Source organism: Thamnophis sirtalis, unplaced genomic scaffold (assembly GCF_051295495.1).
Source record: "Thamnophis sirtalis isolate CommonGarterSnake01/CBP01778 unplaced genomic scaffold, rThaSir2_p1.2 scaffold_9, whole genome shotgun sequence".
Taxonomy (NCBI): Eukaryota; Metazoa; Chordata; class Lepidosauria; order Squamata; family Natricidae; genus Thamnophis; species Thamnophis sirtalis.
This window is the reverse complement of record NW_028261389.1, coordinates 4,914,110-4,929,653: the sequence shown is the minus strand read 5'-3', so window position 1 is coordinate 4,929,653 and position 15,544 is coordinate 4,914,110. Positions and strand designations below refer to the sequence as shown.

Here is a 15,544-nt window from a genome sequence, read left to right as displayed (position 1 = left end):
ACAAAACACAATAGGCACAGTAGTAAGCCTCAACTTGCTCGTAGTAGTAACTGTGAGAAGGATCTTGGAGTCCTAGTGGACAACCATTTAAATAGGAGCCAGCCGTGTGCAGCAGCTGCCAAAAAAGCCAACACAGTTCTAGGCTGCATCAACAGAGGGAGAGAATCAAGATCACGTGAAGAGTTAATACCACTTTATAAGGCCTTGCTAAGGCCACACTTGGAATCCGGCATTCAGTTTTGGTCGCCACGATGTAGAAAAGATGTGGGGACCCTAGAAAGAGTGCAGAGAAGAGCAACAAAGAGGATTAGGGGACTGGAGACTAAAACATACGAAGAACGGCTGCAGGAACTGGGTATGTCTAGTTTAATGAAAAGAAGGACTAGGGGAGACATGATAGCAGTCTTCCAATATCTCAGGGGTTGCCCCAAAGAAGAGGGAGTCCGGCTATTCTCCAAGACACCTGAATGTAGAACAAGAAGCAATGGGTGGAAACTAATCAAGAAGAGAAGCAGCCTAGAACTGAGGAGAAATTTCCTGACAGTTAGAACAATTAACCAGTAGAAGAGAAGATGCCTCCAGAAGTTGTGAATGCCCCAACACTGGAAGTCTTTAAGAAGATGTCGGATAGCCATTTGTCTGAAACTGTATAGGGTTTCCTGCCTAGGCAGGGGGTCCAAGATCCCTTCCAACTCTGCTATTGTATTATATTTTAAATGTTTCACAATAAATATTTGTCCATGGCGATGCTCAACTGATATGTCCCAAAATTGGTAGATGACCCTTTTGATTTGCATTGCATTGCTACTGTGCATCCCCCACCCCAAATAAGACCCTGTCTTATATTATTTTTGCCACCAAAAAAGGCACCAGGTTGTTATTTTCAAGGGGGGGGGAATGTAGTCCACTGACTCACTTGTGCACATCATTCCCCCGGCTTCTTTTTTGCTCTCAGAGGCCTTTAGAAATGTCTTCATCCAGCAAGCCTTACCTGAAGGCCTCTGCAGCCAATAACAGAGCTGCGAATCGGTTTGGAGCTCTCTTATTGGCTACAGAGGCCTTCAGGTAAGCCTTGCTTTTCTGCAGCAAAAGAAATGGACCAAGGTGTGTGCTGGCTGCAACTATCCGAAGGTAAGTAGGAGGGCAGTGTTCTGATCTAGGCTTCCTGAGAAATCACATGCTTACTCCCCCCAAAACCCCCTTTTTTAAAAATTTAAACGGATGTGAATTATGTTCATTCACAGCCAGTAATGAGTCCCAAATAGTTTGTAAAGCACCTGCCAGAAGTCTGCCAAAGTCTTTCGGGATAAGGCTGATAAGCACCCACCTTTATCTCCCTTGAAAGGCCGCCAGAGACCTAATTGCCAATTAGCTTTGCAAGGCCAAAGGCAGCACAGAGTCACAACAGAGCTTCAGAGTTTAAACCAACCAGAACGAACAAAAGTTGCTTCCTGCAAAAACTCACGTGCCTTTGGCTCCTCCTTTATGTCTTATGGGAGGGGCCAATCATCTACCAAGCCTTACTCCCGAGTTGCCCCTTTTGTCTTAACTGTTCTTGCCTTCCGGCAGCTCTGCGCATGCGTGCACTGGGAACAGGCTGCCCCTGTTCTTCTGCCTCGCTGATGTCGGACTCCAGAGGCAGCACATAACTACCAGATGGCCCTGGCCTCCTCTCTGCCTCCGATACAGAGCCCTCATCAGAGCCTTCCCCAGACTCCAGGACTGGCCCCAGGTTCCTCCCCAATCTCCTCACTGTCCGACTCCGCAGGCTGCCAGCAAACAGCTCCCAACACCCCATCTCCACCCTAGCTTAATTTTTGCACCCTGTAGTGGGAGGGGTTTTAATTAGGGCTTTGGCACAGTGTAAAAATCAAGCTAGGACTTACTTTTGGAGGAAGTCGTATTTTGGGGGAAACGGTATAGTAAGAGGAGAAAAAAATATGAAACGCTTTAGCTCCTAAAATAACCACATCTACTAACAGCCTTCTGGGCTTCTAATCTTTCCCTGATTGGAGGCTAGCAAATTCTTCGTCTTTGAGGTTGCTACGCTCCGCCTCATTTGCTCTAATACGGATCCTGGAAAAACAATGTCACAAACCTCGCTTGAACCCAATGGGATGAACGATTGAAACGACTTGGTGCAGGAGCTCGCTCCAAACAACGTCTCTTACTCAGATGTTTAGCTTAACCAAGAAACTCCTCAAGAGATTAAGTTGGAGAATTGCCCGAGTAGTTGGGAAAACCTTCCTTTTCCCAACTACTTTGAACTCAAGTTAACTTTCTGTGGCTTAAACTTTTAGAATCTTTTCGAGCACAATGTCCCATCCTTGAGACGATTTTTAATACCGTGTTTCCCCGAAAATAAGACAGGGTCTTATTTTATTTTGACCCCTGAAATAACCGCTTGGCCTTATTTTCAGGGAGGTCTTATTATTTTTGGAGCACAGGAGGCGGCGAGCGTGGTCACCTCACGGCTGCTGCTGTGTTGCAATATTTTCAGGGGAGGGGCTTATTTTAGCGCATGCGCTCAAAAGCCCGATTGGGCTTATTATCCGGGGAGGTCTTATTTTTCAGGGGAAACAGGAACAATGGCACTTAAGACTTATATGTATCACCCCACAGTGCTTTACACCAGCGGCCGTCCCTTTGCAACGCCGTGAATCGGCAGCGGGGAGCAGCAACGGAATGGGGGATGGGAAGGGACGGTTGTGCGCGCACAGCACCTGCATAAGCGCAAATGAAGTTGGGGGGAAATAAATACAACGCTTGGCTTACAAGAGTCCATTTAGTGCCCGTTTCAAACTGAAGCAAAGTGACTTATGACCGTTTTTTCCTTTGGCAGCAACCCCGTAGTCACATGACCAAAATTCAAACTTTTTTGATAACCGGCGCCTGTATTTATGACAGCCACCACTGGAACAAATCCCACTTCTAACAGGAAGGGCCAAAGGACCCTTTGTCTTTTTAAAAAAAGAGCCACGTTTCCACCATCAAGGCACCGTAAATCCATCTCTTGAGGAAGCATCGGTGATTCCACCCATCCTGTTATCTCTCTCTGTTCCCAGGGATCTTAGGAGCGGCTGGGGGTGATGCCGGGATTTGACTATTAACAAGCCTTGGGCCCGTTTTATTGTTTCTTTCCAGCAGTTTCCTTCCAATTATTTTCCTTGGCAGACCCAACATCTTCCCACTTCCAGCAGTGGCAAAGGCAGCGTGGATGGGCTCCGGAGTAGGGCCGTTGGGGTTGCAACTCTTGAGTGTCTCAAAGACACGTTGGGGATGCAAATGTTTCCCTCCCTCCCCATCAGAGATAGTCAATTGAGTTCCTCATTTCTGTTGCTTACCCAGTTTTTTTTGGGGGGGGGGGAGGGCAAGATGCTGACTCTGTAAACCCGTAAAAGATAGCAATAGTAGTTAGCAATAGCAGTTATATACCACTTCATAGGGCTTTCAGCCCTCTCTAAGCCGTTTACAGAGTCAGCTTATCACCCCCAACAATCTGGGTCCTCATTTTACCCACCTCGGAAGGATGGAAGGCTGAGTCAACCCTGAGCCGGTGAGATTTGAACCGCCGAACTGCAGCTAACAATCAGCTGAAGTAGCCTGCAGTGCTGCACTCTAACCACTGCGCCACCTCAGCTCCAGATGGCTGTAAAATGGTATATAAATCTAAGTGTTCTTCCTCCCTCCCTCCCTCCCAGTGGTTAGAATGCAGTATTGCAGGCTAACTCTGCCCCTTACCAGCAGTTCGATCCTGACCAGCTCAAGGTTGACTCAGCCTTACATCCTTCAAAGGTGGGTAAAATGAGGACCCAGATCGTTGGGGGCACAAGAGGCTGACTCTGTAAACCCCTTAGAGAGGGCTGTAAAACACTGTGAAGCGGTATATAAGTCTTAAGTGCTTTTCCTTCCTTCCTCCTTCCCTCCCAGTGGTTAGAATGCAGTATTGCAGGCTAACTCTGCCCCTTGTCAGCAGTTTGATCCTCACCGACTCAAAGTTGACTCAGCCTTCCATCCTCTGCAAACCCGAGAGAGGGCTGTAAAGCACGGTGAAGCGGTATATAACTCTAGGCGCTATTGCTAAGCCGTTTTTGCCACATTCCACAACCTTCCTTGCCACCGTTGAGCGAACCGCTGCAGTTACCAAGTTAGTAACACGATTGTTAAGTGAATCTGTCTTCCCCTTGGACTTTGCTTGTCAGAAGGTCGCAAAAAGGGATCACGTCACGTGACACCCCCCCCCCCCCCGGGGACGTCGTAACCAACCATCGTAAATATGAACCAGCTGCCAAGCATCTGAATTTTGATCATGTGATCAGGAGGTAAGGCTGCAATGGTCGTTAAGTGTGAAAAACCATCTTAAGTCTCTTTTTTCCCAGGGCCGTTATAACTTCGAGCCATCAGTATAGCACACAGTTGTATTCAAGGCTGAGATTTGGTTTAATCTTTCATTTGGAAAGCACCATTTGCAACATCGGAAACAAGTGGGATTGAACCGGTTTGCATGAGCCAGTAGTTCCAGCCATCAGTTGGCCCCGCCCACTTACCCCTGCGCTTGTCTGTCCTATATTTCATTGGTCTGAAGCCCAGCTGATAGGCGTGGCATAGCGGATTGCCACGTCTCAACTGTCTTACCGGGGCTGCAGTAGAAGGTAAGTTTTAGAGCTGTTTTCAAAGGCACTGCCTGCGTGCGGAGTGAACCCATGGTTACACCGGTTGAATCCCACCACGGATCCAAAAGATGCCACGATATGTTTCCCGTGGGAACCAGTCGTGGCAAAACCTTGCAAAAAATGGCCCCAAAGTAGCTGGAAGAATGGCCCGCTCTTTCTGCCAGGATCCTAAAATTGTTCCGTGCCAGCAATAAATCCCGCTAATAAATCTACAAAACTGATTCTCCCCCGTCCCCCCCCCCACTTGCTTGGAAGTGAGTAACGCACGGCCCCCTCTCGTCAGTGTAGCTGCCTTACTGTCATGATTTCACTCCCGTAAAATCAGGATCCTTAATTCTAACTAAACAACGGCCTTTTAGGGCTCATTTTCAGAAGGCTGCTGAATTCAGCCACTTTCAGTTGCAGCATTAACTTTTTTATTTTATTTTATTGCTCTACTTGGGCCAGATTCCCAACCGATTCCTCTTGAGAAAAGCCACTGATCGCTCAGATGTTCGGGAGGCTTATGCAAACCGCTTCTGGAAATCTGTTTTGCTTGCAAAAAAAACTCCCAAACTCAAGAGGCAAACCAGCTAGCAAGTTATTTGAGGACACCAGCGGAAAACTGACGTTTGCAAAAATGTAAGCCTTGAGTTGGCTGGCCTCAGTTACCTTGGCATATTTTAAGGGTTATTTTTTCCCCCCAAGCCTTTGAAGATATCTTAAGAGTTTGCCAAATACTTCATGACTGTGTTTTTTCAACCTTGGCAACATTAAGGTTTGTGAACTTTATTTCCCAGAATCCCCTGGTGCCTGGAGAATTCCGGGAGTTGAAATCCACATACCTTAAAGTTGCCAAGGTGGAGAGACACCGATATGACAAGTACAAAACTTCCTCATAATTCTTCCTTGACCATGAATAGCCAGCACCGCGGATGGTTAGTGAGAGGATCGAGAAATCTCCAGCAGAAAGAAAGATAAATGTATCCAGGGGCCAAGATTTCTACAACTTAACTCTTTCCCCCTTTCAATAAATCTAGTTAAAGAAGACTGAGAGAATCTTGTGTTTGGTTGCGGGCAGCTGGCTGGGGAATTCTGGGAGTTGAAGTCCGTAGATCTTAAAGCTGCCATGGCTGCCTGGGGAATTCTGGGAATTGAAGTCCACAAACCTTAAAGTTGCGAAGGTTGAAAAACAATGGTATGACAAGTGCAAAACTTACCTATAATTCTTTCGACCATGAATAGCCATCTCCCCAGTACACCATGGATGGTTAGTGAGAAGATCAAGAAAGCTCCACCAGAAAGAAATATAAATGAGGTGCTGTAATAAAGGCATTCAGTGGCCAGGATTTCTACAGCTTAACTCTTTCCCTCTTTCAATAAATCTAGTTAAAGAAGACTGTGAGAATCTTGTGTTTTGATTGCAGGGAGCTGACTGGGGAATTCTGGGAGTTGAAGTCCACACGTCTTAAAGTTGCCAAGATTGGGAAACCCTATACTAGATCATCTCCCAAGATCCCTATTGGTTCTACTTGGCCATCAGGGTCCTATATAGAGAAAGTTGTGGAGATAACCTTAATCAAAGGTCAATAGCTCATCCATTCCTTCATCAATTTCTTAAGTGGGAATATTATCTACATCTCTGTGGATAAGGCAAGAAAGGGAAGGATCAACAGGTGTACCTCCCCACCACACACATACACACATTGGAGACCTGTACATGGCAAGTTAAGCCCAACCCAACCAGCCATGCACACTGATTAATATTCCTTCTCCCCAACCCATCCATTCTGCTCCTTCTTTTATTTAATTGTGGACTTCCCAAATGTGCTTTTTTTCAAAAGGCAACCAGTCTTTGTTTTTCCTTGAAGACATTTTGCTTCTCATTCAAGAAGTTGATTGATCTAAATCCAAAAAAGGATTAGGGGACTGGAGGCTAAAATATACAAAGAATGGTTGCAGGAACTGGGTAGGTCTAGTTTGGTGAAAAGAAGGACTAGGAGAGACATGATAGCACTCTTCTGATATCTCAGGGGCTGCCACAAAGAAGAGGGAGTCAAACTATTCTCCAAGGCACCTGAAGGTACAACAAGAAGCAATGGGTGGAAACTAATCAAGGAGAGAAGCAACTTAGAACTGAGAAGAAATTTCCTGACAGTTGGAACAATTAATCAGTGGAACAGAAGTTGCCTCCAGAAGTTGTGAATGCCCCAACACTGAAAGTCTTTAAGAAGACGTTGGATAGCCATTTATTTGTCTGAAGTGTTGTAGGGTTTCCTGCCTAGGCGGGGGGTTGGACTAGAAGACCTCCAAGGTCCCTTCCAACTCTGTTATGCTATCCTATTCTTGTTTCTTCAGTTCTGAACGGTGGAGGAATGGAAGGATTTATATGTTCCTCGCAGTCATGTGGTCGTCAGAGTCATGGAGGCAATTTGGAGGTTTATCTTGGACAAATGGGGTTAAAGAGGCCATCGAGCTTAGTCTCCCATCCTTCCGAGGTGGGTAAAATGAGGACCCAGATTGTTGGGGGAAAGAGGCTGACTCTAAACCGCTTAGAGAGAGCTGTAAAGCACTGTGAAGTGGTTTATAAACGCTTGCTAAGTGGGAAGGAAGGAAGGAAGGAAGGAAGGAAGGAAGGAAGGAAGGAAGGAAGGAAGGAAGGAAGGAAGGAAGGACCGACTGATCATGGTGGCACAGTGGTTAGAAAGCTGTATTGCAGGCAAACTGCCCACTGCCTGCAGTTTGATCCTGATTGGCTCAAGGTTGACTCAGCCTTCCATCCTTCCGAGGTGAGTAAAATGAGGACCCAGATTATTGGGGGCAAGAGGCTGACTCTGTAAACCGCTTAGAGAAGGCTCTAAAGCACTGTGAAGCAGTATACAAATCTTATTGCTCTCTCCATTAAGATTGAACAGCCCTCCCTCAACAGAGGGAGGGGGGGGAAATACAACACCCACAATTTCCTGTTTACAATACGGTCCTTTCAGCAGTCCCCCAAAAGACCCCACACCCATTTGTATTATTCAGGTGGCCCTGAGGGCATAGATCAACCTCCAAGTGGCCTCCAGGATCCTCAGAGGGAGTACTAACAACCAGATGACTGCGAGGATTGTAAATCCTTCCATCCTTCACCATTCAGCCAGAACTGAAGAAGCTTCTTGGACTAAGAAGTGAAACGTTTTCAAGGAAGAACAAAGTCCAGTCGCCTTTTGGGGGGGAAAATTACCTCTGGATGACTGAGAATTTTCCAAACATATTTCATTCTGGATGTAGAAGCTGGCGTCTTCAAACTTAACTGTGCTTTTTGCTTTCCTGACACCCCAGTGCTAAGTGTTTTGCTCTATCCGGCTGAGAGCTGCAAGTTTGACACACCCAGACACCCCAAACACACACACACACACACACACATACCTGGGTCCCTTCTCCACTTGTTTCAGCCCGTGTTTGAAAGCCAAGCACACACAGCTTGCATAAGCATTGTGGGCCACACACAGTGGGTCAAAAACGGAGATTGTCTTTCCAGATTTTTGAAGTGGAAAAATAAATAAATCCGGTTTTGAAAAGAGAGAAGGGGCTTCCACCAACATCTGTCCTATTTGGGGCCAAATCTAAATCCCTCCCGCCTCAGGTCTAAAGGAGGGCAAATTATACTTTTAAAAAAACATCAGCACGCAGGATTGTGTTGCTGCGTTAAGAGGTTCCCCCTTCAGCTAACCACACTGGAGAAAAATATATATTATTTTCCACTCTCTCTATCTGAGAAATCCTGCTCTAACGCCATCTTTTCAGACTGAAATAGCCTGTGTTTAAACCCAGCTCGTTCGTTCGCCATGTGGACTAGACACTTGCTTTTTGCTAAAACACCGCCGGGAAGTTGTTGGGGGGGGGGAAGAAACCCAAAAAACAATTGGTGGCACCAGGAAAAGTTCTCTTCCCCATAGATTTCCTGCTTGGGTCTCCTTATCCGGGACGAATTTGTGATATTTCTCCAGATTCCCCATTACTGACATCTTTCAGCCATGCTTAAAGAGGAGGCACTGTCCTTAAAAATCAGTAGGCATACATATAAAGTTTGCTCAGGAAGCCAGTGGGCTTAAAAAAGACGTTGATAATAATAAAAAATAAATCGCAAATATTTGGCAGGCGCCCGCCCGATCCGTCTGTTGCCATTCACAGCCCATCATCCTTCCCGCGTCGGCACTTGTGGCTGAAGATTTTGAGTTTTCCATCTTTATAGACATTTGAAGAAAAGGGGGGGTGGGGGCAGAGAGCAGCCAGCGTGAAGTTCCACCTTTTCCTACGCTCCTCCTCCCCTCTCTTCTTTCCTTTTTGTTAGAAAACGAAAACGCACGCACGCACGCGCCCCACCGCTTATAAATGGGTGTCTTCCTCTTCGTCCAGCTCGTCCTTGCCCAGGCTGTCCATGGGCACGATCCAGCTGTCCCCCAGCTCCCCGTTCAAGTTCACTTTCTTCTCCTGCATTTCGGAGAAGGTCTCCATCACTTCCAGCGTGGGGTTGTCGTGATAGCCGTTCTCGATGGTGTGCAGTTCTTCCGTCAGGCGCTGCTGGGCGGAAGGAAAGGCGGACAACGTCAGGGGGACGAGGGTTGGGTTGGGGAGGGGGGGGTGTCACCCCGATGGAATTGCCTAAAAGGACCGCTTTCTACCGATTACCTCCCAAAGACCCATTAGATCCCACAGACTAGGCTTCCTCTGAATTCCATCGGCTGGCCAATGCCGGCTGTCAACCACCCGGAGGAGGGCCTTCTCTGTGGCTGCTCCGGCCCTCTGGAACAATCTCCCCGTGGAGATTCGGACCCTCGCCACCCTTCAGGCTTTCCGTATCGCCGTTAAGACCTGGCTGTTCCAGCAGGCCTGGGGCTGCTGAGTTCCTTCCCCTCTCGAACTGGAGTGTTTGTTGAGACGTTTTTAAACCGTTTCTGTATTGTTGTTTCTCTTTGTTTCTTTCCCTTTTGTATGATGTCCCTTCCCTCCAGGTTTGTTAGCCGCCCTGAGTCCCTCGGGAATAGGGCGGCATACAAGTTGAATAAACCTCTAAACCTCTAAAAGAGCTCCTATGTTTCCCCCTGGGTGTCTCCCACCCAGGTTCCATTCAGCTTCCATTTCTGAACCACAATGGAACTAAGGGTGGGATTCAGCCGGTTTGGACCGTGGCACGACAAAATCGCGGTCCACTAAAGCGCGCCCGATTAAACCGCGTCGCTGACGTCATCAGTAGCGCGACAACAGCGACCGCGGAGAAAAAAGGGCGCTTTAAAAAGCGCTTTGAAAGCAAGCTGATTCAAGTTAAGGTAAGGGTTAGGTTTAGGGTTAGGTTTAGGGTTAGGTTAAGGGTTAGATTAAGGGTTAGGGTTAGCGTTAGGGTTAGCGTTAGGTTTAGTGTTAGGTTAAGGGTTAGGTTTAGGGTTAGGTTTAGGGGGGTTAGGTTTAGGTTTAGGGGTTAATTTTAGCTTTAGCGTTCACAGTGTGCTTTTTTCGTCGCGCTGTGATGACGTCAGGTGTGCGGTTTCGTCGAGCGCGCTTTAGTCGAACGCGGTTTTGTGGTGGAACCGGTTTGGACTGCTTCGGGTGAATTGGACGCTAATTTTACATCCGGTTTACCAAACTGATAGTTGTAAGGACTGGCTGGCCGAGTCCACCCTGCCCCGGAGTCTCCAGGCGGCCCGTTTTGGATGCCTGGTAAGTGCAGGGGCTGTGTGGGAGGGGTAAAATGGGCCTACTGGAATTACTGGAAGTCCAGAAAGGGCTTGTTTCTGGCCTCCAGAGCCTGGAGGGGAAGGATGTTTTCGCTCTCCTGGAGGCTCGAGGAAAACCTCCGGAGCCTGAAAAATGGGCCTCCCAGAAGTTCTGGAAGTCCGGAAACCAGCCCGTTTCTGACCTCCGAAGACTGGGAGAAGCTGTTTTCGCCCTCCCGGAGGCTCGGAAAAGGCTTCCGAAGCCCAGGGAGGGTGAAAATGCCCCCCTCTCCCACCATGGTGCAAGAGGCTGTGCAAGCCACGCCCACCATGGCCACGCCCACCCAGCAACCAGGCAGAAAACCGGTTGCTAAAAGTTTTGAATCCCACCCCATGAGTGGAACCCCAACACTTCCATTGGACCCAACAGTTGTTAATTGAATTTTTGCCTCATTTTACAACCTTTTTCGTCACGGCTGTTAAGCGAATCGCCACCATTGTTAAGTAAGTAACCTGGGTTGTTACATGAACCTGGTTTCCCCATTAACTTTGCTCGTCCGACGGTCACAAAAGGGGATCACGTGACCCCAGGGCATTGCGACCGTCAAAATAAATAAATGAGCCAGTTGCCGGTTGCAAAAGTTGGTGGAGTTAGCAGCAACGGCTAAACTGACTGTTTTGATTAAAGAAAAGAAAAAAAAACCCACCCCAAAATGACATTTGTTTTTAAACTTGGAAACCACTCCTGGACTTTATGCTCGAGGTGGAAAAAGTGATACTTTTTGCTTGACAACAATCCAGCTCAGAGAGCATCAAGGATTCCGGACGCGCTTCAAGGTGCTAGTCATTACTTTTAAAGCCCTACATGGTTTAGGACCTGGCTACCTGAGAGACCGCCTCCTGCCACTTACCTCCCAACGACCAACAAGATCGCACAGGTTGGGCCTCCTCCGGGTGCCGTCAACCGGACAATGCCGGCTGGCGGCCCCCCGGGGGAGGGCCTTCTCTGTAGCTGCACCGGCCCTGTGGAACGAACCGTGACCCGTCAAAACCGCGGTCCACTAAAGCGCGCCCGATCAAAGCGCGTACGTGATGTCATCAGCAGCGCAACAAATAAAATTAAAAATAAATTAAATTAAAATTAAAATAAAATTAAAGCAAGCCGATTCACATAACGGTAAGGGTTAGGTTTAGGGTTAGGGTTAGGTTAAGGGTTAGGGTTAGGTTTAGGGTTACGTTAAGCGTTAGGGTTAGGTTTAGGGTTAGGTTAAGGGTTAGGATTAGGGTTAGGTTTGGGGGGGTTAGGGTAAGGTTTTCGCGTTAATTTTAAATTTACCGCTCACAGCGTGCTGTTTTCGTTGCGCTGTGATGACGTCACGTACGCGCTTTCATCGAGCGCGCTTTAGTCTACTGCGGATTTGTGGTGGAACCGAACGAACTACTCGTAGAGATCCGGACCCTTACCACTCTCCCGGTCTTCCGTAAAGCCACCAAGACCTGGCTGTTCCGGCAGGCCTAGGGCTGTTGATTAATATCCATCCCCACTTAGACGGAATGCATGATGTGGAATTTTAATAATTGTATCTTTTTTTAAAAAAACTTTTTTTTAAATGTTTCTTTTTACCTTGCCTGTAAGCCGCCCAGAGTCCCAAGGGAGTGGGCGGCATACAAATCTTATTAAACTAAACTAAACTAATCCCAGGAAGGTTCCTTTCCTTCTACACGTTCAGAACGAGTAACCCTACCTGGTCCTTTCTCTGAGAAATACGTTGGTGACAGCAGCCGTAGATGGCAGCTACGAGAAGCAGAGTGGCAGCCATGCAGATGATGGTGATAATCAGAGGAAGGCTCAAATGATCCTTGGGCTCAGCGTCCAGGGGTCGGCCGCCATAGGTGATGTTGTTAACGCCAAACTGTGGGAAGAAAACCTGGTGAATGGTTGGCTTCAAGCAAGAGACCTCTTCTACTTTGGATGCTCTTATGAATTTCTTTTTCCCCCCCCTAAATATATTTTTATTCTTTTTAAACAAAACAACACATACAAAACAAAGCAAGGGGGAAAAAAACCAACTTTCCTCCATTTCATCAAAGCACGGTTACAAGTTTTTGTGCATCAATTCTTAAGGTTAAGAATAACATCACTGGTTTTGCGTTAAAAATAACCGAATATTTCGCTGTCATTGAGCATTATGTGTTCAAATTACCATTAATATTCTTTCATTTGCAACAATCCTTATTTCCTTGAATTCATCATTATCTATCCAATAACAATGAGTCTTTAAAGTATTATATCACCTATCTCCAAGGGGGAAAAGCGGAGATTAGAACAAAGAATTCCCATTAATTTATAATATACATTCATATTTTCAATTGACCATAATGTCACCAATCATCCAGAGTTCCAAAAATAGTTTTTCATATATATGGAAATATATATACACATAAACACATATACACATATATACATATATACATATATACATATATACATATATACATATATACATATATACATATATACATATATACATATATACATATATACATATATACATATATACATATATACATATATACATATATACATATATACATATATATATATATATATATATATATATATATATATATATATACATATACACATACATACACATACATACACACACACACACACACACACACATATATATGATTTCTTTTACAACCCCCAGTATGCCCAAATATGGGAGGAAGATCACTACTTCCATTCTCTGTCCTTCAGCTCGTCACAAGAGACCATCCAGGCAGAAACCCAATATTTTTACTGTTGTCTTTTTGTTACATTTTTTTTTGTTCTATTTGTGCTGATAAATAAATAAAGGGAGACTAGTATAGATCTATTTCAAGCTATTTAGCTCTCATCAGCTAGCCACACCCTTACTGGGATTTGAACCTGGGCTATATTACATACTAGGCAGACTTCTTAGCCATTAGGCCACAGGCTCTTATCCGTTATCAGCGTTATACACACACACACACACACACACACACACACACACATCAATTGTTCCTTACATCATCATTGGTCCGCTTAATATACAAATATCTTTCTAATATAAAATGGTCATTATAACAAAGTGTTCAAATCATCCCACTCTTATACATTGAGATCATTATTGTCCTTTATATATCATGTGAATAGTGCTCTATGTCATAACAAGAAAAAAAAAACTTCATAACAATAACTATAACTTTCTATTACTACATAAGTAAACAGTTTGAATTATGAATTTCAAGGAGGGTTTTACAAGGAGTACCAACAGAGGAGAATATTTGTGTTCTGACCTTGGTGACTCCGGCAGAACGAAGCCGAGTCCTCGTCCCGATAAACCCCTTTTATTTAATTGACAGAGAATTCCTTTCCAGCAAAGTCTTGGAGAATAGCCAGGCCGATATCTTTCAGATGCCGCAATACTTGGCAAGAATGCAGGAATGAACTAATGGTCTCCTGCAAACTCCACTCCCCTTTCGCTCCTCTTTTATTCCCTCTGGGAGGGGCCATTCACCGTCCACCTGTGGCCTTACTCCTGAGTTGATCCTTGTTCCTTAGCTGTTCCCTTCATCTGGCCAACACTGGAAACAGGCTTCAGGTGTTCATCTGCTTCACTGATGTCTGACTCCGAAGGGAGATGATAAATGGCGTATGGCCTCTAACACAGAGCCCTCATTAGAGCCTTCCCCAGACTCCAGGATTGGCCTATGTTCCTCCCCAACCTCCTCACTGCCCGAATCTGCTGCCAGCTCCTCTAGGCACCACAGCTCCAGTAGCAGTTGTGGTGGGCATCAATAAAGTTATTTTTCTGACCAGTGAGAACATGGAATGGACACCTGGTGATCTCACTAAACAATTCTTTGGTTTGCCACAGAAAGTATCTGTTGATAAGTTTCCCAAACTTGGAACTCACCAAAGGACAAGACCCCAATTCCCATGTCTAAGACCGAGTGGGAAAATGATGAGAATTGTAGTCCAGCACATCTGAAGGACACCAACTTTGAGAAGATTTCATATTACATTAGATCAAGAGTGTCAAGACTTGGTAACTTTAAGACTTGTGGACTTCAATTCCCAGAATTCCCCAGCCAGCATGGCTGGCTGGGGAATTCTGGGAGTTGAAGTCCACAGGTCTTGAATCTGCCAAGATTGGACATTCCTGCATTAGATGAAATAACTAGAAGAGAAGAATGACATACTCTCCCGTATTCATCAAACATCCTGATTTACAAATGGTGGGAAAAAAACCACCCCAAGATTTGGAAGATAATTATTGTTCGTTAGGGAAAAATCCCTCAAACTGTTCTCCAGCACCAGAGCCCATAACAAGTCACGATGATGTCAAAATGTCAACACCCATCAGGATGTCTAATCTGAGATTTAATTGCGAGAAGCCCTCTTCCGCCTGGCCAGAAATGTCTCTGCGTAAGTGTCACTGAGGATGTGGTTCTAAATTCCAGGCGTGGCTTAGATTTGTGTGAACCATTTATGTCCCCTCTGATGTTCCTCAACGCCAATGCCAAGGAAGCCTGGCCAACGAAGACCACCAGAATTTGTATCTCGGCAACGTTTGAAGGACAACATGTTCTGGTTGAAACACAGGAGGTGAACCTTCTCCGGAATTACTTCTCGCTTACCTTCTCTAGTTCTGTCTTCTTTGCAGCCAGAGCTTCGGATAATTCCTCATCCACGAAGTGTGCTAAGGAAAATAAATAAATAAAAGGGATCAAAAGGAAAAGTAGGGTTTGATTAGATTAACAGAGTTGGAAGAGGCCTTGTAGGTCATCTAGTCCATTTCTTTTTCTCACATAGAAAGTTTTTATTTTCCATTTTCATAAGCATATAATCACATGTATACTATTACATAGTCAATATCATGTTGTATTATTAAGTAATTATATCAATTCATCTTACCATCAACTACCAAAGAAAAAAAAAGAAAAACCCCGTTATTGGCTCTTCTGCTCTCCATACACCATATTTATACCTTATCTGACACTTTCTTCCCCCTCTCTCCCCCCCTCTCTACATCCTTTCTTCCCTCCATCATTTTCTCCTCTACTTCCCCTTCCTTTCTCCTTCTCCTCTCTCCCCTTACCACTCCTCCTTATACACCTCATCTTCCCCGTTCCCCCTCTCTCCTATCCCTCTCTTCCTCTCTT

General features: G+C 45.6%; 1 protein-coding gene across 2 annotated transcripts in view; it reads right to left on the bottom strand.

Annotated features, from left to right (window-relative positions):
• Positions 1-8,539: 8,539 nt before the first annotated feature.
• The window catches only part of PODXL (podocalyxin like), a 53,978-nt gene continuing 46,973 nt past the window's right edge, over positions 8,540-15,544 (bottom strand). The window contains exons 6-8 of one of the 2 annotated variants that reach the window (XM_087722681.1): positions 15,020-15,081; positions 12,094-12,261; positions 8,540-9,218 (exon numbers count right to left, since the gene is read on the bottom strand). In XM_087722681.1, the coding sequence (XP_087578807.1) occupies positions 9,024-9,218; positions 12,094-12,261; positions 15,020-15,081 (425 nt within the window). In that variant the 3' untranslated portion in view covers positions 8,540-9,023. The remainder of the gene's footprint in view (positions 9,219-12,093; positions 12,262-15,019; positions 15,082-15,544) is intronic. The other variant, XM_087722683.1, reaches the window with a different exon arrangement.